The 27,406-nt window shown below is 56.0% G+C and overlaps 1 protein-coding gene across 1 annotated transcript; it reads right to left on the bottom strand.

Moving 5' to 3' along the window:
* Nucleotides 1–2,607: 2,607 nt before the first annotated feature.
* On the bottom strand, nt 2,608–27,101 carry PDILT (protein disulfide isomerase like, testis expressed). The gene is made up of 10 exons (XM_066383684.1): nt 27,092–27,101; nt 26,804–26,937; nt 25,736–25,873; nt 21,294–21,404; nt 20,636–20,761; nt 19,158–19,355; nt 10,052–10,172; nt 7,200–7,378; nt 3,754–3,843; nt 2,608–2,826 (listed from the first exon to the last, which is right to left on the bottom strand). The coding sequence occupies exons 1-10, from the start codon at nt 27,099–27,101 to the stop codon at nt 2,608–2,610; spliced, it is 1,326 nt and encodes a 441-aa protein (XP_066239781.1).
* Between the last annotated feature and the right edge of the window lie 305 nt (nt 27,102–27,406).

Raw genomic sequence — 27,406 nt, 5'->3', positions numbered from 1 at the left:
TATCTATCTTCTATCTATCTATCTATCTTCTATCTATCATCTATCTTCTATCTATCTATCTATCTATCTATCTTCTATCTATCTATCTTCTATCATCTATCTATCTATCTTCTATCTATCTAGCTATCTTCTATCTAGCTATCTAGCTATCTTCTATCTATCTATCTTCTATCATCTATCTATCTATCTATCTATCTATCTATCTTCTATCTATCTATCTATCTACCTATCTATCTATCTTCTATCTTCTATCTATCTATCTACCTATCATCTATCTGTCTATCATCTATCTACCTATCATCTATGTGTCTATCATCTATCTATCTATCTATCTATCTAGCTAGCTATCATCTATCTATCTTCTATATATCTATCATCTATCTATCTACCTATCATCTACATCTATCAATCCTCTATCATCTATCTATCTATCATCTTGTCTATCTACCTACCTACCTGTGATTATTTGAAAGCTATCTCCTCCACTGGTCCATAAGCTCCATGTAAGCTGGACCTACATTAGTCTTTTGCTCATTACAATCCACCCAGCCTCTAGCATAGTGGCCAGCACACAGTAGGACCACAACACGTTTGTGCAATAAATGAATGAGAATGAGAACTGGTAAAAGAAAGGCGGCTTATAATCCTCCTCACAGAACCCACCTGCTCCAGCTCCTCAGACCCTGAGAAGACCCCACTCTCCAGGCTCTGTCCCCTGCTCCTCATGTCCAGAGAATGCTCCCCCCTGCCCCAGACAGAAACAGGAGGGCTGGAAGTGGCCCTCTGACCTTCCGGCACCGTGGGACTCAAGTGCAGGACATGAGTGGGGTCCCTGGCGCCCCCACTGTGGAATCTGGTCCTGGAGCAAGTCCGCAGGGGCCGAGCCACCAAGAAACCCCGTGATGGAGGCTGACTAGTCCTGCGTCCGCCCCCACCTCCGGCTGGGGCTCGGGGCGGGTGAGGCTGGAGTCGTTGGAATACCTGAGCTCGTGCCCGTCGCCACCGTTTGGTACGTGTATGATCTGAGGAAAGTCACGAGGTTCTCTGAGCCTCTCCTCCCCTAGAGAAGGCGGCTAGGAAAATGCTGACCTCACCGAGCTGCTGTGAAGAAGGTTTAAGACAAGGCAGTGTGGTAAGCCTTCATAGCTATGGCTTTTCACTGACTGACTGGTTGATTTAGAGAGGAAGAGGACAGGAGGGAGAGGGACATCGATTTGCTGCTCCACTCACTTAGGCATCCTTTGGTTGATTCTCGTGTGTGCCCTGGACAGAGATCTAACCCGCCTCCTTGGTGTATGGAGATGATGCTCGAATCCACTGAGCTACCCAGTTGCCACGACTATAGTGTTTTAAAAGATCTTGTCGGGGCCCTGGCCGGTTGGCTCAGCAGTAAAGCGTCAGCCTGGCGTGCGGGGGACCTGGGTTCGATTCCCGGCCAGGGCACACAGGAGAAGCGCCCATTTGCTTCTCCACCCCCACCCTCTCCTTCCTCTCTGTCTCTCTCTTCCCCTCCCGCAGCCAAGGCTCCATTGGAGCAAAGATGGCCCGGGCGCTGGGGATGGCTCTGTGGCCTCTGCCTCAGGCACTAGAGTGGCTCTGGTCGCAATATGGCGACGCCCAGGATGGGCAGAGCATCGCCCCCTGGTGGGCAGAGCGTCGCCCCATGGTGGGCGTGCCGGGTGGATCCCGGTCGGGTGCATGCGGGAGTCTGTCTGACTGTCTCTCCCCGTTTCCAGCTTCAGAAAAAAAAAAAAAAAAAAAAAAAAGATGGTGTCAGCAGCTTTATAGTGTGGATTCGGGAGGGGGGAGGGTCAGCAGCACAGAGTGGCCGCAATGCAACCAATTAGAGAGGACGGCCGTGGAGAGTGGTGGGTGGAAGTGAAGGGAAGTGGGTGAGGTCAGGGGGTGGACGTGGGTGTAGTCACTGGGGAGGGAGGGGGGAGGTTACCTTTTCGGTTGTAAAAGAAAAGGACCAGAGGGTTACCCTAGGGCATTGCTGCTCAAGAGACTGGCTCACGTACGGAGATGTGGGGGAATGGACAGTTCTGGGGGTGGATCTCTTTCCTGACTGTGTCCAAGTGCAGTGTAAACAAGTAGATCAGTTCACCTCATTCGGAAGCTTTTAGTCCAACCCTGGAGAGCTCAGGCTGTGGAGGGGGGTGTGGGGCAGTGGCTTGCTGCACAGTTTGTGGAGTCAGCTCGCCTGGGGCCAGAGGTCAAGGGCTTTCTACCCGTGCCATCCTGGCTGGCTGCTTCACTTCCCTTTGCCTCAGTTTCCTCATCTGTAAAGTGGGGGTGATGATGCCGAGCTCCCTGTGACGTGGGGAGAACCAGATACGGGTCAGCAGGTTGTGGTACTCGTGGGGTGTCACTGTGACAATTCCCTGGGGGCCCCCGCACTGCGTTCCGGGCAACAGAGCTCGTCCGAGGCGGCACCAGCGGGAGAAACGGGGGACGAGCACAACAGAGCAGAAGACAATCAGAGGCCTTCATTGCCCAGCCTCCAGCCACCCACCTCCACGGGACATCGTCTTTATTGGGAGAGGATCGCTCGGAAAATGGGGCCACGGCCTGGAAAACGGTGCCTTCCCTCTTGGCGTGGAAGCACTACAGTTCTTCCTTCATTCCTGGTCTCCTCCCTTGTCCGGGGGGTCCCTTTGGCTTAGGGACCTCCTCCTCTTCTTCCTCCTCTCCCTCCTCCTCCTCCTCCTCAGTCGTTTCGTTCTGCCCAGCTGGCTTTTCCAGTCTGGGCAAGTTCTGTTCAGGTACATCTTCCTCGGCTAATACCTCCTCCTCCATCCCTTCGTTTCGCTCCACAGACACGAGCTATCGGAGGAAAGAGGGGAGAGAGGGAAGGAGGAGGAGAAAGGAAGAGGCAAGAGATACATGATATTGTGATGGTCGTTGTGAATCATCCAAGAGGAGAGTCGGCGGGGAGAATGAACTGAAGGCGGCAAAGGCCCGTCTGCCTTGTGGCAAAGTGCCCGGCGGTGGTTTCACCCTCCCAGTAAGAGCACCTTGGGGGGACCCCCCTTTTTCCACTCCGAGTCCGTCGGGGTGGCTGCCCTCTGCTTAGTTCCGGGGCGGGGCTGGTGACCCACGTCTAGTGCGTGAGCTCTCCGGCCGGGACATCTGCTAGGACTCCTAGGAAGCAGGTGCTTTCTAAGCTGGAAGTATTGATACTTGTTTAAAACTACGGGGCAATCCTTGACCGCCCCCTCCCCCCAAGTGGAAGGGGCTCCTCGGAAAGGAAGCCAATGTGGAGGGAAAGAGACGAGGGAACGGAGAACAGGCGTGGGCGTCCCGCTCCAACTGTGTCTGACGTCCTCCCGTTTCTGAGACATCCCCGTTGTCTCCGCCAAAGAGCAGCTCCTGCTCCTGACATTCGCGACAGAAAGGACTCTGAGCCGTCCAGACGGCACCTTCCGGGGGACGGCCCCCCCAGAGCGTGCAGGGGATTGAGAGAGAAGGGGACTGTTATCCCCTGGGTCCTCAGAACGCAGGACCCACCCATCCAGACGTCCGGTTACTGACCCGGAACGGTGGACGTGGAGGGAGCAGCCTCAGGGGCCGGGGGAGACTTCAGAGCCCGTGCCCCTGGGGTCAGGTCACCAGAACTGGACGATGGCTCATCCTCAGCGACCTCCAGAGAGCGCAAGGCGGGGGGGGGGGGGAGCATCCGCCTCCCTCGTCCACTGAGGGCTCGATTCTGTGTGGGACAGCACAGCCCAGGGCACGGCCATTCCCCCTTACCTCATCTTCCTCCTCCATCCTGGTCTTGATCTGACTTTCCAGGAAGTCAGCAAAGCCCCTGACAGTATACTCTCCTCTATACGGCACCACCTATAGAGAAAACAAAACAGAGTCCAGACGGTCGCCTCTTCCTGCAAACCACTCAGGGGCTGCGACGCAGACAAACCGGGTCCAGTTCCTAACAACCTGGGCACGGTGGGCAGGTTTCTTTTATCTTATTTTATTTATTGATTTTTAGAGAGAGAGGGGAAAGAGAGAGAGAGAAAGAGGAGGGAGAAGCAGGAAGTATCAACTCAGAGCAGCTGCTTCCCATATGGGCCTTGACCAGGAAAATCTAGGGTCTCAAACCGGCAACCTCAGCGTTCCGGGTCAACACTCCGTCCACTGCGCCAGCGCAGGTCAGGCCGGGCAGCTTTCTAAACCTCACCGAGTGTCCGTTTCCATGGCTTGAAGATAAAGACGATAAAAATTTCCCAGAGCAGGCCCTGGCTGGTTGGCTCAGCAGTAGAGCATCGGCCTGGCGTGCGGGGGACCTGGGTTCGATTCCCGGCCAGGGCACATAGGAGAAGCGCCCATTTGCTTCTCCACCCCCCCCCCTCCTTCCTCTCTGTCTCTCTCTTCCCCTCCTGCAGCCAAGGCTCCATTGGAGCAAAGATGGCCCGGGCGCTGGGGATGGCTCCTTTGCCTCTGCCCCAGGCGCTAGAGTGGCTCTGGTCGCAAAAGAGCGACGCCCAGGATGGGCAGAGCATCGCCCCCTGGTGGGCAGAGCGTCACCCCTGGTGGGCGTGCCGGGTGGATCCCGGTTGGGCGCATGCGGGAGTCTGTCTGACTGTCTCTCCCCGTTTCCAGCTTCAGAAAAATACAAAAAAAAAAAAAAAAAAAAATTTCCCAGAGCATGGATGAGGAGACCACACTGTAGGAGCTCAAACCTTGGATTTATCACTTCGCAATGTGGTCTGGTGGCTCAACCTCTCTCTCTGACTCAGTTTCCTCACCTGTAACATGGAAACCATAACAGTCTCTCACCTGAGAGAGTTGTTAGAAGGCTATAATGAATTACTGTGTGGGAAAAAAACCAACAACAAACAAAAACCAGTGCCGGACTCACAGTGACTCAGAGTGAGCATGAATGTGCTACGGTTATTATTGTGACTATTCCAGGAAGATGAAGGATTATTATTTCACAAAGCACCTGGTGCCCACATGCCGCTCACCCCTCACGACTTCCCTTCTCTCTTTCAGTCATGAAGAAGATTAGGGAGGCTCTTACTGCCCACTGGTTCTCTGAACCAGTGTTTTCTAACCGCTGGTCTTCGGACCAGCGTCAGTCTGCCAGAAATTTTGTGCCGGTCTGCAAAGGAGTTAACCACCCTGCTGTTGTGTGAAGATTCTAGACCCAGTGGATCTTAACTGGATTCACTTATGCTCAGGGTGATCGCCACTCATCAGCCTAAATCATGGATGAAAATACTATTGAGGTCGTCCTGGATCTCTTGGGAACTTGGACTCATTTGAACAACCTTTTGCGCCATGCAGAGCATTTACAAACCATGCACGACAGACAGACAAAAAAAAAAGGGACAAACTTATGTAGTATTCAGTGCGCCGCACGAATGGAGTTCAGAAAGCAAGCACCAGCCCGTACCACGTGGCACTGTTATGTGAGGTGAGAGAAAACTTTATTCCTCGTGTGTTTCCATTTCCCACTGGCTACGTCACTGGTCCCCAAGAGTAACAACGTTGAAAGCACTGGTCTAAACCACCTGTCAGATAACTGAAGATCTGGGACGGACCAACCTTCGCCACCAAGCCTCATTTTTCCATGACTGCCCCTCGTGCGTCTCTGTACCAGGATGATGACCCGTCCTTCACGGGGCTGCGGCCCCCTCTGCCCACCTCCCCGCTCTTATTAAACTTCCTGCCGATAGTTCATTCCTTCTCCTCATCCAGTTTAAATCCTTACCGTTCTTCAACATCCCTTGTCTGCGTGAGGACTTCCAGCCCCAGCTGCCTTCCAGAATTTGTCTTCTCCGATGCCAATTGCATTTGGAGATGGACCCAGGTCATGACTTCTTCCCTACACTTAGACTCTTCTGGGCAGCAGGGACCTTGGCTTACCATTCTTTGATTGACACCCACCCCACTAGCCCAAGCAGCATGAAGAGCGTCTTCTTTGAACACCAATGCCATTTGCCGACTAGAATACCAAGTGTAAGAGAGACTGATTGTGGACCCTGGCTGGTTGGCTCAGTGGTAGAGCGTCAACTCGGTGTGTGGAAGTCCCGGGTTCGATTCCCGGCCAGGGCACACAGGAGAAGCGCCCATCTGCTTCTCCACCCCTCCCCCTCTCCTTCCTCTTTGTCTCTCTCTTCCCCTCCCGCAGCCAAGGCTCCATTGGAGCAAAGTTGGCCCAGGCACTGAGGACAGCTCCGTGGCTTCCGCCTTCGGCGCTAAGAGGAGCTCACTTGCTGAACAACAGAGCAGCGCCCGATGGGCAGAGCGTCGCCCCCTGGTGGGCGTGCCGGGTGGATCCCGGTCGGGCGCATGCGGGAGTCTGTGTGACTGCCTCCCCGCTTCTCACTTCAGAAAAATACAAAAAAGAAAACAAAACACTGATTGTTTTCCTTTCACACATTCTTCCCTCTTCTGGTAGCACACCCCATCTCCAACATCCGTGTGGCACTCTCCCCTGTGTGGTCTGGGTACCGAGAGAACCGTGGAAACGGGGCCTGACCCACCCAAACACCCACAGCCACTCGGCTTCAACGGTCGGGTCGGGGTGAGCAGCAGTCGGACGCTGGACCCAGGGATAGGGCGTCTCGGGACTTTGGGGGCAGCAGATGAAAACACTCTGGAATCGGACAGAAGAGGACACCAGGGACCAGAGCTGAGCCTGCAGCCGGTGTGGAACCAGGCAGAGCTGGGATACAGCCGGTGTGGAGCCAGGCAGAGCTGGGATACAGCCGGTGTGGAGCCAGGCAGAGCTGGGATACAGCCGGTGTGGAACCAGGCAGAGCTGGGATACAGCCGGTGTGGAGCCAGGCAGAGCTGGGATACAGCCGGTGTGGAGCCAGGCAGAGCTGGGATACAGCCGGTGTGGAGCCAGGCAGAGCTGGGATACAGCCGGTGTGGAGCCAGGCAGAGCTGGGATACAGCCGGTGTGGAGCCAGGCAGAGCTGGGATACAGCCGGTGTGGAACCAGGCAGAGCTGGGATACAGCCGGTGTGGAGCCAGGCAGAGCTGGGGTACAGCCGGTGTGGAACCAGGCAGAGCTGGGGTACAGCCGGTGTGGAACCAGGCAGAGCTGGGATACAGCCGGTGTGGAACCAGGCAGAGCTGGGATACAGCCGGTGTGGAACCAGGCAGAGCTGGGGTACTGAGATGTCTCGTTCACGATCACAGCACGACCAGGTGCCCCGTTCCCGGGGGTCCCGGGAGCCCCTCACCTGCTGGGAGTCGGCAGGGAAGAGCCGGAAGAACGGGTGCCGGTCCTGGTTCGCCAGCTGAACGTCGTTGGCTGTGATGTCCATCCTGGCGATGAGGACGCTGGAGTGATTCTGGTACTTGACGCCCAGGTCCTCCAGCACGGGGAACAGCGCCCTGCACTCGCTGGACCAGGGCGCGTCTGCAAGAGAGGGGTGTGGCTGAGGCTCCCGGGAGGGACAGGGTTCTGAAGGCTGAGCACAGACACCGAGCCCCCTGGGGCCCCACCCGATGTTTCTGCTGCTTTGAAACATACGGCCCCTCCTTTTTAAAGAGCTCGTCAGGGCATTTTACATCTCAGTCATATCACCTGATCACGATCAAAGACGTTTACATTAGCCTTGCCCCTTCCACCCAGACACCGACACGCTCAGCATCTCGAGACATTTTCTTCTGTTCTGTGTTTCCTTTGACACAGCTCCCTTTTCCAGTTGAAGAAGAAAGCCTATATACATATATATATATTCACACATATATGAAATTCATATATATATGAAAGCCTATATATATATATTCATGCTAGATGACTCTCCTCGTGTGTGTGTTTGTGTCTGTGTGTACAAGCACGCCAGTTTACCCAACCCAAGGTCACCCAGTTACCGTATTTTTCGCTCCATAAGACGCACTTTTTTACCACCCACCCACCCCCAAAAAAAAAGTGGAGGGGAAAATGCCCCGTGTGTCGTATGAAGCAAAAAATATAGTATTTTATTAAATATTTAAACACACCACTTGGTTCAGAATATTTTTTTTTTCTTATTTTTCTCCTTAAAACCCTCGGTGGGTCTCGTGGTCAGGTGCGTCTCAGGGAGCGAGAGATACGGTAATGACGCAGAGGAAGTAGTTTACGGACAGACCGCTTTGCGGTGTGATCCCGGTGGGCACCCTTCCTTCCTGTCCCGTGGAGGAGACTGCCCGAGGGGTGACCGGGAGGCCGTGAGCAGGACAGCTGCCCCCAAACAAGGGACATCAGCTTCCCTGACCAGCAGTTCCTTGAACGTGGGGTCTTGCCCAGGCCTCTCTCGTCCCTGGAGCAGAACCAGGGACCAACTTCAGCCCAGAAGAAGCTTCTTGCCTTCTGTCACTCCACGCAGATGTCCCTTCTCTGCAGGCCGAGCAGCCTCGATGGCCCCAGACACGGTGCTCGGATGATCACCCCCCCGTTTACCAGCCGAGTGTTTCCAGGACCAGCGCTCCCCCCGCCCCCCGCAGTCCCTCTGCTGCGCTCCGGGCAGGAGGGACCACAGTGGCTGCAGGTCTCAAGGGGCCAGTCTGACACCCTGGTTCCAGGAAAACGAGGCTGCTTGGCCGTTTACCAGAACCAAACGGGCATCTTCCCAACTCTGGGCGTCAGGTCGGTACAGGAAGGCCTTTCCAGCCTCTCCGTCAAAGGCCGCAGACCGTGGTTATTCAGCCACATGGGCCTTAAACATCTTGACCCGGGGTGGGGGGGGGGGGAGGTAGGAGTTTATTTCAACGAGATTTTAAAAAGCCTTCATGTCCTGGACAGTTGGCTCAGTGATAGAGCGTCAGCCTGGCGTGTGGGAGTCCCGGGTTCGATTCCCCGCCAGGGCACACAGGAGAGGAGCCCATCTGCTTCTCCACCCCTCCCCCTCTCCTTCCTCTCTGTCTCTCTCTTCCCCTCCCGCAGCCAAGGCTCCATTGGAGCAAAGTTGGCCCGGGCGCTGGGGATGGCTCCTTGGCCTCTGCCCCAGGCGCTAGAGTGGCTCTGGTCGCAACAGAGCAATGCCCCAGATGGGCAGAGCATCACCCCCTGGTGGGCGTGCCGGGTGGATCCCGGTCAGGCACATGCGGGAGTCTGTCTGACTGCCTCCCCTTCCCCCACTGAATAATAAAATAAAAAATCTCTTCATGAAGCCTTCAGGCCTTGTTTCCCCCTCCAGGAAGTGAAGGCATCAGAACTCTTTCTGAATATTTTGCCTGGCACCTTCCTGTGTGGCCTGGGGTGAAGTAATGGGCCCCTCTGAGGCTGGGCTCCCCGATCTGAATCGTGGGGGGAGGCTTGTTTCCAGGAGGAAAGGACAGGTGTGCAGAGCACAGTGCTGCTTGGCTCCCTGTAAGCGCTCCTCCGACGGGAACCGTCTGCCAGAGACAGGAGCGTCTGGGGTGACGTGGGAGTTGTCCTCCGCCGGGTGCCAGGGTGGGCGTGGGGGCCTCGCCCTGGGTGTCCCGTGCAGATCGGAAACGGGGTGGGGGGGGGCGGCCAGAGTCCGTGGATGAGTCTGGAAATCACGAGGAACCGCAGGAACGATGACAGCTGCTACGCAGCAAGGCGCTTGCACTGCGCCAGACACTCCGCGAAACCCGTTACACACGTGATCGGGGTCCCCAGAGTGGCCACCCCGACTCAGGTCGGCTAACCACGGGCAGGTCGTCCCCTCGGTGACATAACCCCAGCCCCGTGCCAGGTGCCACCGCCACCAGCTGCCCGACTTCGGGAAAGTGCTTCAGCTCCCTGGTCTCTGTCTCGTCATCTGTAAAATGGGAGCAGTGGTAGCGGCTGCTTTCAAAACGGTGCGGGAGGATCCGAGGAAATCAGCACTGTCGCTGTTTAAAGAACCCACGGGCCTGGAGACCGGGAAGGTGTCCCCACAGGCTCCGGGAATTCAGCTGGGAGGCACAGGCGCCGTGGAGCCGATAAACAGCGTCTCGATCCAGACTCGTGGGGTGTTTGCAGACCGTCCTGGGGCTCGGATGCAGCTTGGAGATTCCGGTGCCCCAGGATTCAGGGGCGACGCTCGTAAAGCAACCTCGAGGCCGCTGCCTCCTGGGGACTCTGGGGGGCTCTACTTACAGAACATCACGAAGACGTCCCGCTCCTTGTCGAAGACGACGAGGTGGAAGTTCTTCCCGACCAGCTGCTTCACGGGGCCCTGGTCCCAGTGCCGGGGGATGTCTTCGCTGGACTGGTGTTTCTAGGAAGCAAATTGGAGAGGTCTCACAGTCTCCAGAGAAGGGTTGGGGGTCCCCTCCTGTCCCCCCCACCCACCCCACCCCCACCACCACCCTCCCGCCCTGAGTCCTCACGGGAGCTTGGGGGAAGAGTGTGCGGTGGGAGGTCAGTCGTGAGCTTGCTGGCCACCCAGACCGCCGGGGGTCAGGGCTGTCAGAGGGCCCAGGAGGAGCCGGCTCTGAGCTGGGACGGAGGGTCGCATTTCAAATAGACGCTTCTTGGGATTCTTCGATGAGAACAGGGTGCTCCTCTTTAACATCTTGAGGGGTTGGTTGTTCACCCCGCAACATAAGGAGTTGTCCCCCAGTTATGCCAAGAGTCAAAACCAAGATGGTCTGCGGGACCGATCTGATCACAGCGTGGCTTCAGCCCACCTCTCTAAGCTCACCACCCCTCTCCTCGGCTTCCTCCGGCCTCTCTAAGCTCACCACCCCTCTCCTCAGCTTCCACCAGCCTCTCTAAGCTCACCACCCCTCTCCTCACCTTCCTCCGGCCTCTCTAAGCTCACCACCCCTCTCCTCAGCTTCTCCAGCCTCTCTAAGCTCACCACCCCTCTCCTCAGCTTCCTCCGGCCTCTCTAAGCTCACCACCCCTCTCCTCAGCTTCCTCCAGCCTCTCTAAGCTCACCACCCCTCTCCTCGGCTTCCTCCGGCCTCTCTAAGCTCACCACCCCTCTCCTCACCTTCCAGCAGCCTCTCTAAGCTCACCACCCCTCTCCTCGGCTTCCTCCAGCCTCTCTAAGCTCACCACCCCTCTCCTCACCTTCCTCCAGCCTCTCTAAGCTCACCACCCCTCTCCTCGGCTTCCTCCGGCCTCTCTAAGCTCACCACCCCTCTCCTCACCTTCCTCCAGCCTCTCTAAGCTCACCACCCCTCTCCTCGGCTTCCTCCGGCCTCTCTAAGCTCACCACCCCTCTCCTGGGCTTCCACCAGCCTCTCTAAGCTCACCACCCCTCTCCTCAGCTTCCTCCAGCCTCTCTAAGCTCACCACCCCTCTCCTCACCTTCCTCCAGCCTCTCTAAGCTCACCACCCCTCTCCTCGGCTTCCTCCGGCCTCTCTAAGCTCACCACCCCTCTCCTCACCTTCCTCCAGCCTCTCTAAGCTCACCACCCCTCTCCTCGGCTTCCTCCGGCCTCTCTAAGCTCACCACCCCTCTCCTGGGCTTCCACCAGCCTCTCTAAGCTCACCACCCCTCTCCTCAGCTTCCTCCAGCCTCTCTAAGCTCACCACCCCTCTCCTCAGCTTCCTCCGGCCTCTCTAAGCTCACCACCCCTCTCCTCACCTTCCTCCGGCCTCTCTAAGCTCACCACCCCTCTCCTCACCTTCCTCTGGCCTCTCTAAGCTCACCACCCCTCTCCTCAGCTTCCTCCGGCCTCTCTAAGCTCACCACCCCTCTCCTCAGCTTCTCCAGCCTCTCTAAGCTCACCAGCCCTCTCCTCAGCTTCCTCTGGCCTCTCTAAGCTCACCACCCCTCTCCTCAGCTTCCTCCGGCCTCTCTAAGCTCACCAGCCCTCTCCTCAGCTTCCTCTGGCCTCTCTAAGCTCACCACCCCTCTCTCGGCTTCTCCAGCCTCTCTAAGCTCACCACCCCTCTCCTCACCTTCCTCCGGCTTCTCTAAGCTCACCACCCCTCTCCTCACCTTCCTCCAGCCTCTCTAAGCTCACCACCCCTCTCCTCAGCTTCCTCCAGCCTCTCTAAGCTCACCACCCCTCTCTTTGCTTCCTCCAGCCTCTCTAAGCTCACCACCCCTCTCCTCGGCTTCCTCCGGCCTCTCTAAGCTCACCACCCCTCTCTTTGCTTCCTCCAGCCTCTCTAAGCTCACCACCCCTCTCCTCACCTTCCTCCAGCCTCTCTAAGCTCACCACCTCTCTCCTCACCTTCCTCCAGCCTCTCTAAGCTCACCACCTCTCTCCTCACCTTCCTCCAGCCTCTCTAAGCTCACCACCCCTCTCCTCGGCTTCCTCCGGCCTCTCTAAGCTCACCACCCCTCTCCTCACCTTCCAGCAGCCTCTCTAAGCTCACCACCCCTCTCCTCGGCTTCCTCCAGCCTCTCTAAGCTCACCACCCCTCTCCTCACCTTCCTCCAGCCTCTCTAAGCTCACCACCCCTCTCCTCGGCTTCCTCCGGCCTCTCTAAGCTCACCACCCCTCTCCTCACCTTCCACCAGCCTCTCTAAGCTCACCACCCCTCTCCTCGGCTTCCTCCGGCCTCTCTAAGCTCACCACCCCTCTCCTGGGCTTCCACCAGCCTCTCTAAGCTCACCACCCCTCTCCTCAGCTTCCTCCAGCCTCTCTAAGCTCACCACCCCTCTCCTCACCTTCCTCCAGCCTCTCTAAGCTCACCACCCCTCTCCTCGGCTTCCTCCGGCCTCTCTAAGCTCACCACCCCTCTCCTCACCTTCCAGCAGCCTCTCTAAGCTCACCACCCCTCTCCTCGGCTTCCTCCGGCCTCTCTAAGCTCACCACCCCTCTCCTGGGCTTCCACCAGCCTCTCTAAGCTCACCACCCCTCTCCTCAGCTTCCTCCGGCCTCTCTAAGCTCACCACCCCTCTCCTCAGCTTCCTCCGGCCTCTCTAAGCTCACCACCCCTCTCCTCACCTTCCTCCGGCCTCTCTAAGCTCACCACCCCTCTCCTCACCTTCCTCTGGCCTCTCTAAGCTCACCACCCCTCTCCTCACCTTCCTCCGGCCTCTCTAAGCTCACCACCCCTCTCCTCAGCTTCTCCAGCCTCTCTAAGCTCACCAGCCCTCTCCTCAGCTTCCTCTGGCCTCTCTAAGCTCACCACCCCTCTCCTCAGCTTCCTCCGGCCTCTCTAAGCTCACCAGCCCTCTCCTCAGCTTCCTCTGGCCTCTCTAAGCTCACCACCCCTCTCTCGGCTTCTCCAGCCTCTCTAAGCTCACCACCCCTCTCCTCACCTTCCTCCGGCTTCTCTAAGCTCACCACCCCTCTCCTCACCTTCCTCCAGCCTCTCTAAGCTCACCACCCCTCTCCTCAGCTTCCTCCAGCCTCTCTAAGCTCACCACCCCTCTCTTTGCTTCCTCCAGCCTCTCTAAGCTCACCACCCCTCTCCTCGGCTTCCTCCGGCCTCTCTAAGCTCACCACCCCTCTCTTTGCTTCCTCCAGCCTCTCTAAGCTCACCACCCCTCTCCTCACCTTCCTCCAGCCTCTCTAAGCTCACCACCTCTCTCCTCACCTTCCTCCAGCCTCTCTAAGCTCACCACCTCTCTCCTCACCTTCCTCCAGCCTCTCTAAGCTCACCACCCCTCTCCTCACCTTCCTCCGGCCTCTCTAAGCTCACCACCCCTCTCCTCACCTTCCTCCAGCCTCTCTAAGCTCACCACCCCTCTCCTCGGCTTCCTCCAGCCTCTCTAAGCTCAACACCCCTCTCCTCAGCTTCCTCCAGCCTCTCTAAGCTCACCACCCCTCTCCTCAGCTTCCTCCGGCCTCTCTAAGCTCACCACCCCTCTCCTCACCTTCCTCCGGCCTCTCTAAGCTCCCCACCCCTCTCCTCACCTTCCTCCAGCCTCTCTAAGCTCACCACCCCTCTCCTCACCTTGCTCCGGCCTCTCTAAGCTCACCACCCCTCTCCTCACCTTGCTCCAGCCTCTCTAAGCTCACCACCCCTCTCCTCGGCTTCCTCCGGCCTCTCTAAGCTCACCACCCCTCTCCTCACCTTCCTCCAGCCTCTCTAAGCTCACCACCCCTCTCCTGGGCTTCCTCCGGCCTCTCTAAGCTCACCACCCCTCTCCTCAGCTTCCTCCAGCCTCTCTAAGCTCACCACCCCTCTCCTCACCTTCCTCTGTCCTCTCTAAGCTCCCCACCCCTCTCCTCACCTTCCTCCAGCCTCTCTAAGCTCACCACCCCTCTCCTCACCTTGCTCCGGCCTCTCTAAGCTCACCACCCCTCTCTTTGCTTCCTCCAGCCTCTCTAAGCTCACCACCCCTCTCCTCGGCTTCCTCCGGCCTCTCTAAGCTCACCACCCCTCTCTTTGCTTCCTCCAGCCTCTCTAAGCTCACCACCCCTCTCCTCACCTTCCTCCAGCCTCTCTAAGCTCACCACCTCTCTCCTCACCTTCCTCCAGCCTCTCTAAGCTCACCACCCCTCTCCTCACCTTCCTCTGTCCTCTCTAAGCTCCCCACCCCTCTCCTCACCTTCCTCCAGCCTCTCTAAGCTCACCACCCCTCTCCTCACCTTGCTCCAGCCTCTCTAAGCTCACCACCCCTCTCCTCAGCTTCCTCCGGCCTCTCTAAGCTCACCACCCCTCTCCTCACCTTCCTCTGTCCTCTCTAAGCTCCCCACCCCTCTCCTCACCTTCCTCCAGCCTCTCTAAGCTCACCACCCCTCTCCTCACCTTCCTCTGTCCTCTCTAAGCTCCCCACCCCTCTCCTCAGCTTCCTCCAGCCTCTCTAAGCTCACCACCCCTCTCCTCACCTTCCTCCAGCCTCTCTAAGCTCACCACCCCTCTCCTCACCTTCCTCTGTCCTCTCTAAGCTCACCACCCCTCTCCTCACCTTCCTCTGTCCTCTCTAAGCTCCCCACCCCTCTCCTCAGCTTCCTCCAGCCTCTCTAAGCTCACCACCCCTCTCCTCACCTTCCTCCAGCCTCTCTAAGCTCACCACCCCTCTCCTCACCTTCCTCTGTCCTCTCTAAGCTCCCCACCCCTCTCCTCACCTTCCTCCAGCCTCTCTAAGCTCACCACCCCTCTCCTCACCTTGCTCCAGCCTCTCTAAGCTCACCACCCCTCTCCTCAGCTTCCTCCAGCCTCTCTAAGCTCACCACCCCTCTCCTCACCTTCCTCCGGCCTCTCTAAGCTCACCACCCCTCTCCTCACCTTCCTCCAGCCTCTCTAAGCTCACCACCCCTCTCCTGGGCTTCCTCCGGCCTCTCTAAGCTCACCACCCCTCTCCTCAGCTTCCTCCAGCCTCTCTAAGCTCACCACCCCTCTCCTCACCTTCCTCCGGCCTCTCTAAGCTCACCACCCCTCTCCTCACCTTCCTCCAGCCTCTCTAAGCTCACCACCCCTCTCCTGGGCTTCCTCCAGCCTCTCTAAGCTCACCACCCCTCTCCTCACCTTCCTCCGGCCTCTCTAAGCTCACCACCCCTCTCCTCGGCTTCCTCCGGCCTCTCTAAGCTCACCACCCCTCTCCTCACCTTCCTCCAGCCTCTCTAAGCTCACCACCCCTCTCCTCACCTTCCTCCGGCCTCTCTAAGCTCACCACCCCTCTCCTGGGCTTCCTCCGGCCTCTCTAAGCTCACCACCCCTCTCCTGGGCTTCCACCAGCCTCTCTAAGCTCACCACCCCTCTCCTGGGCTTCCTCCGCCCGTGACTGATCTTCCTGTTACCCGACGGACCAGCCTTCTTCCCGTCTCGGGCCCTCTGCGTCCGCTGCACTTCTGCCTGGAAAGCCTCCCGGTTCATTGCTCTGCTTCTGGCTCTGCCCGGTTAACTGAGATTTATCCTCGGAACGACCCCAGGAGGACGGTCCCCGACTCTCCCCGAGGCCGGCGCGTGGCTCGTGCTGCCACTCACCCTCGTCACACCAGGTGCCAGCCCTTCTGTCAGTTCTTCGACTTGTGTCGTTGATAGTTATTTATTTTTTTCTGTTTATTTGATTAGTGTGTCTCTGCCGCACTGGGCAGAACATCACAGCGGACATTGTCTTCCCTCCTCATGGACCGTCCACGGCGGGGGACACTGTAGGACCTCAGTCGGTCGTCTGTGAGTGAAATGAATGAAAGAACCAAGCCAGCTCTTGCTTCTCCTGGGAGGAAGGGGCGTCGGTCTCAGAAGACAGACTCTCCTCTGCAACCGCTGCGTTGAACCCACAGCCTTCTCTTCACCTGCACGGCTACGACCTGGTGGCTTCATCGTGCCCCTAACTCACTGCCATCGCCCGCAGTGTGTGTCTTCCTCGGGCGCCTCTTCCCGACCCTCACCACCTCTTTCTTCTCCGGTCGGCCGAGCTCTCTGTGTCCACCGCACACGCCTGGCTTCCCCCTGCTCCTAGGACGTGAGTCCGGGCCAGCTGGCCTTTGCCCAGCTCAACAGCCTCGTCTCCCACGATGCCTTCTGTCCTCTCCGTCCAGGCCTCTGGGAGGGACTTGAAGATTCTTCCCAAAGGGGCATCAATGGGGTGGGGGCTGGGCACGGGGGGGGGGGAAATGGTGAGAATGACGGAGAACTAAGAACAGGTCCGATCCGGCCGAGCTCGTAGGTCCCAGGAAGGACGTTCCTCTGTCCTCCAGGAGCAGGAGAGGACCCTGCGGCCCTCGGCACGGGAGGCAGATGCCTTCACCGGAGAGAAGAGAGACAGGCGGGCAGAGCTCCAGGCGGGTTTGTGGACGGGAGGGTGGGACACGGGGGAGGGGACCCCTGTCTGAAACCTTCCGTTGTCTTCCTGATAGGGGTGAAGTGCTCGCTGGGGACTCGAAGGTGGAAAGGGTGGGGGGTAGAGCGTCGGCCTGGCGTGAGGGGGACCCGGGTTCGATTCCCGGCCAGGGCACACAGGAGAGGCGCCCATTTGCTTCTCCACCCCTCCCCCTCTCCTTCCTCTCTGTCTCTCTCTTCCCCTCCCGCAGCCAAGGCTCCATTGGAGCAAAGATGGCCCGGGCGCTGGGGATGGCTCTGTGGCCTCTGCCCCAGGCGCTAGAGTGGCTCTGGTCGCTGCAGAGCGACGCCCTGGAGGGGCAGAGCATCGCCCCCTGGTGGGCAAAGCGTCACCCGTGGTGGGCGTGCCGGGTGGATCCTGGTCGGGCGCATGCGGGAGTCTGTCTGACTGTCTCTCCCCGTTTCCAGCTTCAGAAAAATACAAAAAAAAAAAAAAAAAGAGGAGGAACGCACGAAGAGAAACTGGTACCGCGAGGTCAGAGCCGTTCTAAGAGCCTGTGGAAGGTTCCGTGAGGGCGGAAGGGATAAAGGAGTCAAGAACATCATCACCAGAGCCATGAACAGTGGAGTCCAGCTTCACCAAGGAGAACACCCAGAGATTGTGAGAAATGGGGTCGGGATATTGGGGACCCTGCGAAGGGGAAGGGAGGGTCACAATGTGGGGACCAGATAAGGGGGTCCAAGAGGACGGGGAGATTCAACCAGGCTCTCAGAGGGGGGCTGCCGTCTCTACGGTCAGGGCCACCAAACAGGTGGCTTCCACGGGACGGAGGGGCCAATTATGGGAGAAGAGAGACCGGGTTTTGTAATATTGACGTCCTTGGAAATGATGGCAGAGCTGGGCTGGAGGAGAAGTCTGCGAGGAAGAACTTACGTCCCCAGAGAGCGAAAGGGAGAAGGTCAGAGAACAACAGCAGATGAAGCCCAAAGAGCATCCGGGGACGGGACAGTTCCTGAAGGTAGAAGAGGGGAAACGGCTCGCCAGGGCCACCGAGGACACTGCTGTCACCAGGGGCCCGACCGAGGACACTGCTGTCACCAGGGGCCCGTGACAGCGAGGGGAACGGCTCCCAAGGGGCACCGAGGACACTGCTGTCACCAGGGGCCCGTGACAATGTGCATGAGAGTTTCATCTGGGAAGACCACAGGGGAACTGGTGTCTGTGGGGACATGGTCGAGAGGTCATGGACAGAGGCCCTCGGAAGAAAGGTCGACGACATCCGTTCTGGTTTGCCCGAAGAAGTCCCAATTTGTTCCCATGGTCCCAGAACACTTTTAGAGAAAGTCCTCAATACTCTCAAAAGTGTCCCCCTTGGACCCAGGTTCGATTCCCGGCCAGGGCACATAGGAGAAGCGCCCATTTGATTCTCCACCCCCCCTCCTTCCTCTCTGTCTCTCTCTTCCCCACCCACAGCCAAGGCTCCATTGGAGCAAAGATGGCCCGGGCGCTGGGGATGGCTCCTTGGTCTCTGCCCCAGGCGCTAGAGTGGCTCTGGTCGCGGCAGAGCGACGCCCCGGAGGGGCAGAGCATCACCCCCTGGTGGGCAGAGTTTCGCCCCTGGTGGGTCTGCCGGGTGGATCCCGGTCGGGGCGCATGCGGGAGTCTGTCTGACTGTCTCTCCCCGTTTCCAGCTTCAGAAAAATACAAAAAAAAAAAAGTGTGCCCCTTTAGAAAATAAAATAAATATGGTCACCTGGTTCAGCGGAAGATATAGCAACAGGTAAATAAACAGCAGGGGGTGCAGACGTCTTTCTGCTGCTCCCTCCTCCCTGTTCACAGAACTGACCCTCCTCTAACCCTCCACACGGGAAGTCCCTGCAGCCTTTGATGTGGGATCCTCACGACTTACTTAGTGCATCGCCACCATTTCCACCCCCAAAGCAAGCACGATCCTTAGGTCCAGTAAATCTTTCACAGCGGAGTCTGAAAAGGGGGCGTTCGCCCCGAGAGTACCTGCATCTCAACTGGAAATTCTTGCCACGGCAATGACTTGACTTTAAGAAGAAAGGATGAACAGTGGAATGGCGTGATCGGGAGAGAGCACACGTTGAAGAGATGAGAGGTGGGGATACGGGGCTATTTCCCGACATTGACCCTTAGGGTTGACCTTTACTCTTCATCCCCGTTCAGATGACCAAAGCCGGCAGAATTGTAAAAAAAGGAGTAACTTTTTTTTAAAATGAGAGAGAGAGACAGACAAACAGACAGACAGGAAGAAAGAGATGAGAAGCATGAATTCTTCATTGCAGCACCTTCGTTGCTCATTGATTGCTTTCTCATATGTGCCTTGACGGGGGTGGGGGGTGGGGGAGACTACAGCAAAGAAAGTGACCCCTTGCTCAAGCCAGCGACCTTGGGCTCAAATCAGCGACCTTGGGTTCAAGTCAGCGACCATGAGGCCATGTCTACGAGCCCACACTCAAGCCAGCGACCTCAGGGTTTTGAACCTGGGTCCTCTGCATCCCAAGCCAACACTCTATCCACTGCGCCACCGCCTGGTCAGGCAGAAGGAGTAGAGCTCTGAGGCTCTGGTTAAACCTTGTCCGAGAACAGACTTACCTTGGCCCTTCTGCTCAGGAAGCTGTGGCCAAATCTTTTGAGGTTTTGGAGGGTGATGTTCTCGAAAGGCATCTTGTACCTCCCGTCAGAGCTCAAGTTCAGGATCTGGACGGACGGGACGTCGACTTCTGTGACCCGGAAGTACTTGAAGATATGTCCGTTTCTGGGCTCGTCGGCGTCCACAAAGATGAAGAGGATCTGTCAGGCCAAAGGAAACCCGTGTCTCTCGGACTGGAGGCCGTGAAGAGGGCGTGGGTGGGACGGGAGTCGAGCAGGGAATTCCTGACGGAGGGAGCGATGCTGTCGGGAAACTGTGGGTCTACAGGTGACGCTGAGGGACTCAGTAAAGGCTCCTGTCCACCAGGCGAGTGCAGCCCTGCGTCCCAGCGCACAGAGGAGCATGCGCCGTCGGCCTGGTGTCACCACAGTCCTGCCGGGCACCGTCCACACGCCACAGGGTGTCAGGGGGTCCTGAGCTCCCACCCGAGTTCCCTGAGCGAAGCAATCACTTCTCCTCTCTGTGCCTGTTCTTTATTTCTTGGTTTTTGGAAAGTGGTGATTATCATAGCGCCCGTCAGCTAGGGTTGCTTTGAGAACTAAACAGCATCATGTCTGTGACATGCGAGGAAGGAAGGAAGGAAGGAAGGAAGGAAGGAAGGAAGGAAGGAAGGAAGGAAGGAAGGAAGGAAGGGAGGGAGGGAGGGAGGGAGGGAGGGAGGGAGGGAGGGAGGGAGGGAGGGAGGGAGGGAAGGAAAGAGGAGAAGAAAGGAGGGAGGGAAGGAAGGAAGGAGGGAAGGAAGGAAGGAAGGAGGGAAGAAGGAAGAAAGGAAAGAAGGAAGGAGGGAAAGAAGGAAAGAGGAGAAGAAAGGAGGGAGGGAAGGAAGGAAGGAGGGAAGGAAGGAAGGAAGGAGGGAAGGAAGGAGGGAAGGAAGGAAGGAGGGAAGGAAGGAAGGAAGGAGGGAAGAAGGAAGAAAGGAAAGAAGGAAGGAGGGAAAGAAGGAAGGTTGAAAAGGCTCAACACTTGTCAACTCACTATTCTCCTAAATCACTCTTCTGTCAAGGAAATTCATGACTTCACTTATTCCTTCAAATAACTGTTCAAGGAGTGTGCCCGCCAGGCATCCTGCTGAACACCGGGCACTGATGCCGCCCAGGGCAGACGGAACCCTGGCCTCACGGAGCTTAGTCTAGTCAAGTCCAACAACAAGTGAATAAACAACCAGGCACCTGAAAACTTGTACTGTTTCGTTAACGAGTGTCACCCCAATAAACTCAATTAAATGTAGAGAGTAATGACAAGGTAAAACAGTCACGAATGCACGATATCGGTATGAAGATCAGGGAACTGGTGTGCCAACGAGCATTCAAATTACCCCTGGCTTGATTTATAATCCACAGGGCAGGCCAGGTGGGTCAGGGTCCCCGAGTCGAGGACCCCCATCCGAGAGAGCCCCAGGGAGGAACGGCGCTTCACAAACCTTGTTTTGAAATTCTTTCAACGCCAACTTATACTGTTGCATTATCAGCCCGAAGGCCTTAGAGCTTTTGGAGGCGAACAGCAGCATGTGGTTCAGGATGTGCAGTTGATAAATCAGGTTCTTATTCTGAAAGAACAAGGAAAAGAGGTCACCACACACACATACACGCACACACGCAAACATGCACACACACGCACACACACGCACGCGTGCACACACACACGCACACACATGCACACATATCCACGCGCACACATGCACACACATGCACACGTGCGCATGTACACACATGCATGCGCACACGCACACGCACACACATGCATGCACGCACGCGCACACGCACATACATGCACACATGCACGTGTGCACACATGCACGCACATCCACACTCACATGTGCACACACATGCACATGCGCACCCGCACACACATGCACACACGTGCACACATGCATGCACACACGTACGCACACATGCACACACGCACATGCACACACGCACACATGCACACACATGCACACACGCACGCACACATGCACACACTCATACACACATGCACACACACACGTGCACGCACGCACACACACATGCACGCACACGCACACGCACACACCTGCCCCAGCTGCCCCTCTCCTGGGGGGGAGCCTTCGCCTCACTGACCTCAGTGTTGTACTCAATAACGAAACTTGTCAGGTGCTGGGTGATGACGTGATTGAGATGATATTTGTTGGTATTGTCATTGATGAGCTCCTGACGCTTCACAATTTTTCCCTTGGACAAAAGAAGAAAAAAAAGTACAGCATTGGAGGCCAGTAGCTTCCGTGATGTAGGCATTTAGTAAAATAAAAAAAAATTGCGTCCTTTCCTCCTGGGATAAAAAAGAACACATCATGGTGATAATGTAAGCCATCATCTGGGCAGTTTGGAAGTGTGGACAGCTGGGCAGAGTGGCCTGGAGGTCCACGGGTATGTGGCAGCCGTGAAAATCTCTGCTCCGCAAAGGCAGGGAGCATAGCTGACTGACATCCCAGCTGCCTCGCTCTGGAATGCACCAGCGTGTCCGTGGGGTGCTGAGCGGTTTCTCACACCCACTCCTAACCCAGGACCGAGTGTGTCAGGGACACTAAAGCCCATTTCTGGGAGATGCAGGATTCTTCCTCTAAGATACCTGCTGCCCTTTCCCACTGTGAGGAACTCTTTCTCCTTTCCTCCCTCCCTTCCTTCCTTCCTTCCTTCCTTCCTTCCTTTCCTTCCTTCCTTCCTTCCTTCCTTCCTTCCTTCCTTCCTTTCCTTCCTTCCTTCCTTCCCTCCTTCCTTCCTTCCTTCCTTCCTTCCCTCCTTCCCTCTTTCCTTCCTTCCTTCCTTCCTTTCCTTCCTTCCTTCCTTCCCTCCTCCCCTCTTTCCTTTCTTCCTTCCTTTCCTTCCTTCCTCCCTTCCTTCCTTCCTTCCCTCCTTTCTTCTTTCCTTCCTTCCTTCCTTCCCTCCTTCCCTCTTTCCTTTCTTTCTTCCTTTCCTTCCTTCCTTCCCTCCTCCCCTCTTTCCTTTCTTCCTTCCTTTCCTTCCTTCCTCCCTTCCTTCCTTCCTTCCCGTTCTTCTTTCCTTCCTTCCTTCCTTCCCTCCTTTCTTCTTTCCTTCCTTCCTTTCTTCTTTCCTTCCTTCCTTCCTTCCTTCCTTCCTTCCTTCCTTCCTTCCTTCCTTCCTTCCTGTCTCCTTCCCTCCCTTTCCTCCCTCCCTCCCTCCCTTACTTCCTTCCTTTCTTCCTGTCTCCCTCCCTCCCTTCCTTCCTCCTTCCCTCCCTCCCTCCCTCCCTCCCTCCCTTCCTTCCTCCTTCCCTCCCTCCCTTCCTTCCTTCCTTCCTTCCTTCCTTCCTTCCTTCCTTCCTTCCAAGGGTCAGGCTGGTGTCATGTTCTCAAGAGTCTCCCCAGCTCCCTCTCTCCCTAGTTTTCCTCCACAGGCCTTCTCCTTAATCTTTGCACAGCTAATCCTGTTTAATGACTTCCCAGAAGGACCCGGATCAACACTGGGAATGCTCTAATTCTCTGTAGCCCAGGATCAAAGTCTGCAGGGAAGAAGAAAGAAGCAGTGATCTAATTTCCCTCTTCATCTCCACCAACCCCTCCCCCTCCCATCCACACCTCTTTCCTGGACTCCTGAGAAAAGTCTCCGAATGGTCTTCCAGCTCCTCCCCCCGGCTTCCCTCCGATCCACCCCCCACCTCCCAGCTGGAGGAATGGTGTCGGGATGCAAATCCAATCACACGCCATTCTCTTGCTTTAAACATTTCACAGACCCTGTTCTCCTCCGGATAAAGCCCAGACTCTCTTCTGGTCATAAAAATGGTCTGCTCATACCAACTAGATTGGTTGAGAGCTCGTGTTGTTCCAGTCATCATTATACACATGTGACACGCCCTGACGCACCTCACCCACATGTGACACGCCCTAACGCACCTCACCCACATGTGACACGCCCTAACGCACCTCACCCACATGTGACACGCCCTGACGCACCTCACCCACATGTGACACGCCCTGACGCACCTCACCCACATGTGACACGCCCTGACGCACCTCACCCACATGTGACACGCCCTAACGCACCTCACCCACATGTGACACGCCCTAACGCACCTCACCCACATGAGACACGCCCTGACGCACCTCACCCACATGTGACACGCCCTAACACACCTCACCCACATGAGACACGCCCTAACACACCTCACCCACATGTGACACGCCCTAACGCACCTCACCCTCAGAACACCTCATTGGGTCAGGGGCTGTTCTCTCTCCTACTTTACAGCGGAGGACATGGAGGCACAGAAAAGGGAAGGGGCTTGTCCAAGGTTTCTACGCTTCCAACCCAGGCGGCCTGACGCCCTTAGCCACTAAAACAGACCAGTTCTCTCCCAGAAGCGTTGCCCAAGTTTGTTCCTCGGCTCCTGGTGGTGTCCTGGGGTTGATTCTGCAGAACTTTTACATTTAGTGTGTGGTCCGAACGTATCAGTGTTTCTCTCCCTGTTTCTAGAGTTTCTGTCATGTTTTCTAAAGGGGCTCCCCCTCCCCCAGACAACAAAGCAAACTCTCCCGCGACACCATCCAGTCTTTCCTCGGTCTTATTGTTATATTTTTAAATCAAGGATCAGTCTGGAATGTAATTTGATGAAAGGAGTGACATATAGATTTTTAGCTTCACTATTTTGTTTTCAACAGCTACCCAGTTCTCTCCAGACCGGTAATTGAGTAAGATATATTTTCCCTATTGATCTAAAATAGCATATCCTAACTTTCCATAGGTATTTGGATCTGTGTCCAGACTCTGTGTTGTTCCATTCAGAAACACAAATCACGTTCATTCTCCAAATTAAAAGCCTGTCAGTGCCTGACCAGGCAGTGGCGCAGTGGATAGAGCATCGGACTGGGATGCAGAGGACCCAGGTTCGAGACTCCGAGGTTGCCAGCTTGAGCGTGGGCTCATCTGGTTTGAGCAAGGGGTCACTTGGTCTGCTGAAGGCCCGCGGTCAAGGCACATATGAGAAAGTAATCAATGAACAACTAAGCTGTCGCAATGCCCAACGAAAAACTGATGATTGATGCTTCTCATCTCTCTGTTCCTGTCTGTCTGACCCTATCTATCCCTCTCTCTGACTCTCTCTCTCTCTAAAAAAATAAAAATAAATAAAAATAATTAAAAGCCTGTCAGTGACTTCCATGGGCCCATGTAAAAAATGCAGTGGGCTCAGAGGCTTCTCTAAAAGTCACACAGACCTGGGCATCTCTCTCTCTACCACCAGCACGGCCTTGGGAAGGTCACCTAGACCCTCCGAGCCACATCTGTAAGCAACGTGGTTATTGCAAGGGTTTGGCTCTGTGTGGGGCAGGGAGCAGGAGGCTCCAAGAGCCAGACAACAGTGTCCGGAGTAAACCTGTGCAATGGAACTTTGTGTGACGACAGGAATGCTGTGTGGATCTATGCTGTCCAGTTGAGTAGCCACTACCCATACGAAGCTAGTTGGATTGAGGAAGAACAAACATTTTAATGTAAACAGCCACAAGTGACCGAGAAGCTGCCATGTCGGACGGCTCCAATCTAGACCCCTGAGAGAGGGGAGGAAGAAGCTGTGTAACAAAAGCTAAGCTGAGGAAGGCCTTGCGGGTCTGAAAACGGGCTGAAATCTCATTCATATAGTGATAGGGTTAATCATAGGAAACCATGAACGGGCTTCCAGGGGGAAGGAGGGAAGTGATCCACAGATGTGAAGTTTGGAGAGATTACTCTTGAAGGGACCAGAGGCAATGTGGCCGACCGATTGGGTGGACATTGTGTTAGGCTGTGGGAGATAATGATCACTTGATCTAGGAAGGAAGCCGTAGGGGGGGGAAAATGGATAGAAGCAAGGGATCTTTTGGATATAAAATCAACACGACGGGAGTGTGGGTTGGTCAGGAGGTTGGGAGGAGCGGGAGGCAGTAACAGGAGGCCTGGCTGTTCCGACTTTGCTCAGACGGAAAACGGGCGAGATGGGTATGAGTCACCGAGAGAGAAGGAACTGGAAGAGGGTGTGGAGCGGAGGTTAACGCTTGTCCGTGTTCGCTGACCTGGAATGCTGAGAGGTCGCCGGTTCGAAACCCTAGGCTTGCCGGGTCAAGGCACCTGAGAGAAGCAACTGCTGTGAGTGGATGCTCCGCCCCTCCCTCTCTCCCTCTTTCCCCCAAAACAACGCTTGGCCATGTGGAGGCATCTGGTAGTGAGGATAAAAGTCTGGGGAAAAGAGGAGTCCGGCTGGAGATGGAGATGTGTAAGCCGTCCGGTGTCTGGGTAGTAATCACTGAGGGAGCGTGTGTAGGGGGCGGGGGGAGGATGGACCAGAAGAAAACAGAAGGCAAAGGACTGAGTGACACTCACTGGTGAGAGAAAGGAGGGTGTGCTTGCAGGAGATCGGCTGGAGAGGCCAGACAGACACCAGGGAACGGATCGTGCAGACGCCCACGAGTCCAGGCCCTCACTCACCAGCCTCTGCACTCAAAGCCCAGGCGTGCACGCACCGTCCACTATGTTCCACCGGAAACCCTTCGGTGGCCACGGGATCGGAGCCCTACCTCTCTGAACACCAGGACGCTGTCCAGGGCGACGTGGAAGCGCCCGGCGGCATCACCGATCGACACGACCCCGAACGTTAACTCCGGATAATCTTTGATCATCTCGTAGAACAGCTCTGCTACTTCCTCCTCGAGATCCTGTTTGGGGAAGGATGCTTGGTAAGGTTTTGGTGGAAAGAAGGAAAAATGCTTGGTTTATCGAAGGGCAAAGGTGGAGATGGTGACCAATTTGTCTTTCTTTTTTTGTCTTTTCAACTTTGGGCTGTTTTGCAGAGTCACCCAAATCCCATTTTATGAAGGTTTCATACCCAGAGCTTTTCTGTGGCTGTGACTAAGGCCAAAATAAGAGCAAGTCCCCGGAGATGCAGGGAGAGAATCGATCAACTTGATTTTTTTTGCCAAGTATTCGAGTGGGCTGAGACTTTTTAACACGTATCCCTTAACTGTTTTCGGAAGAGGGTATTATTGATTTGACCGCTGTGGTATAAGACACAGATTTGGTATCCAGATACGGCTGTAGCTTCAGCCTTCATTCTTTTTAGCTCGCAAGAAAATTGGGGGCAAACACACTGTCAAACAGTGGGATGGGAGAGAAGGGGGTACAATCCTCTCCCCCCCCCAGGTGTGAACAGAATGCCAACCCTCCCACTTCACCGGGAGGAGGTGAAGGCCTCATCCAAGTTACAGGAAATGAGTTAGTATCTTCAAGCCACTCATTCTCCGAAAGGAAAAACAATTTGCAAATGGCTGGTTATTCGGTGCTGTTCTAAACAGACCCCCCAAAACGATCCATCATACTGTCAGAACCAACTCCAAATCCTCCCTTCACCCCAACCCTCCTTTCTAATTAGCTTCTCCAGCCTCATTCAGTTTCCTTATAATTTTTTCTTTCTTCCTTTCTGCTCTGCCGTTCCCCTCCAGAAAACGAGCTTCATCGGAAAACGAAGAACGAGTCTGGAATGAACCCAAACGTAGGACGTCTCTGCCCCCCCCCGCTCTCCTGCCAGACACAGGACTGCTCCTCACCAGTGGAAAGGTCCCCCCCCCTCCCATCTCTTAAACGGGTACCTGGAAAAAGCCGATAATGACCAAGGGTCTGGCTTTCACAAACTCGACCACCTGCTGGGCGTCGGTGAACAAAAACGCCTTCCCGCTGATCTGTCTTCTCAACCAAACGACCAAGGCAGCGGCTTCGACCACCCCTGGAGAGAAAGAGAGCGTGAAGTGGACCCCACCGAAGTCTCCTCTTGAGCGGAAGCAAGTGCTTCTCCGGTTTCCTGGGTAGAAGCTTCGTATCTTGGGCTCCCCGCTCCTCGAAGGCCACGGTGGGGTCTCCCACTGCTCCCCACGACAAACCCCTCGGCATGTTGGAACGCTGACAACAGCAGGTACACCTGACAGAGCGCGTACCCAGGACCGGACACGGGGCTGGACACTAAGCAGTTCACGTCTGTTACATCCCCCTCCCCTGGCAACAGCCTGCCCTTAGGGAGAGGTGTTCTCACTCTCCCCTTTCTCGCACACGAGGGCATGGAGGTTCCACTTGCCAGTGGCCACCCCACCAGTGAACTTGGGGATCAAACCCAGGAGGGAGCCATCCCAGCCTTCTTCTCTTATTCCCCCTCCAAGGTGACAGACAAATTTATATAGATCTTTTTGTCAAATATAAAT

This window comes from Saccopteryx leptura, chromosome 4, assembly GCF_036850995.1.
Source record: "Saccopteryx leptura isolate mSacLep1 chromosome 4, mSacLep1_pri_phased_curated, whole genome shotgun sequence".
Lineage (NCBI taxonomy): Eukaryota > Metazoa > Chordata > Mammalia > Chiroptera > Emballonuridae > Saccopteryx > Saccopteryx leptura.
The sequence above is the reverse complement of the archived record's forward strand: the minus strand, read 5'-3'. Positions and strand labels throughout refer to the sequence as shown.

Coding starts and splice junctions, on each gene's coding strand:
- PDILT (XM_066383684.1), bottom strand. Junction 20,762..21,293: donor TTATTGAGTACAACACTGAG/GTCAGTGAGGCG, acceptor TTGTTCTTTCAG/AATAAGAACCTGATTTATCA. Junction 19,356..20,635: donor TGAAAGAATTTCAAAACAAG/GTTTGTGAAGCG, acceptor TTGGCCTGACAG/ATCCTCTTCATCTTTGTGGA.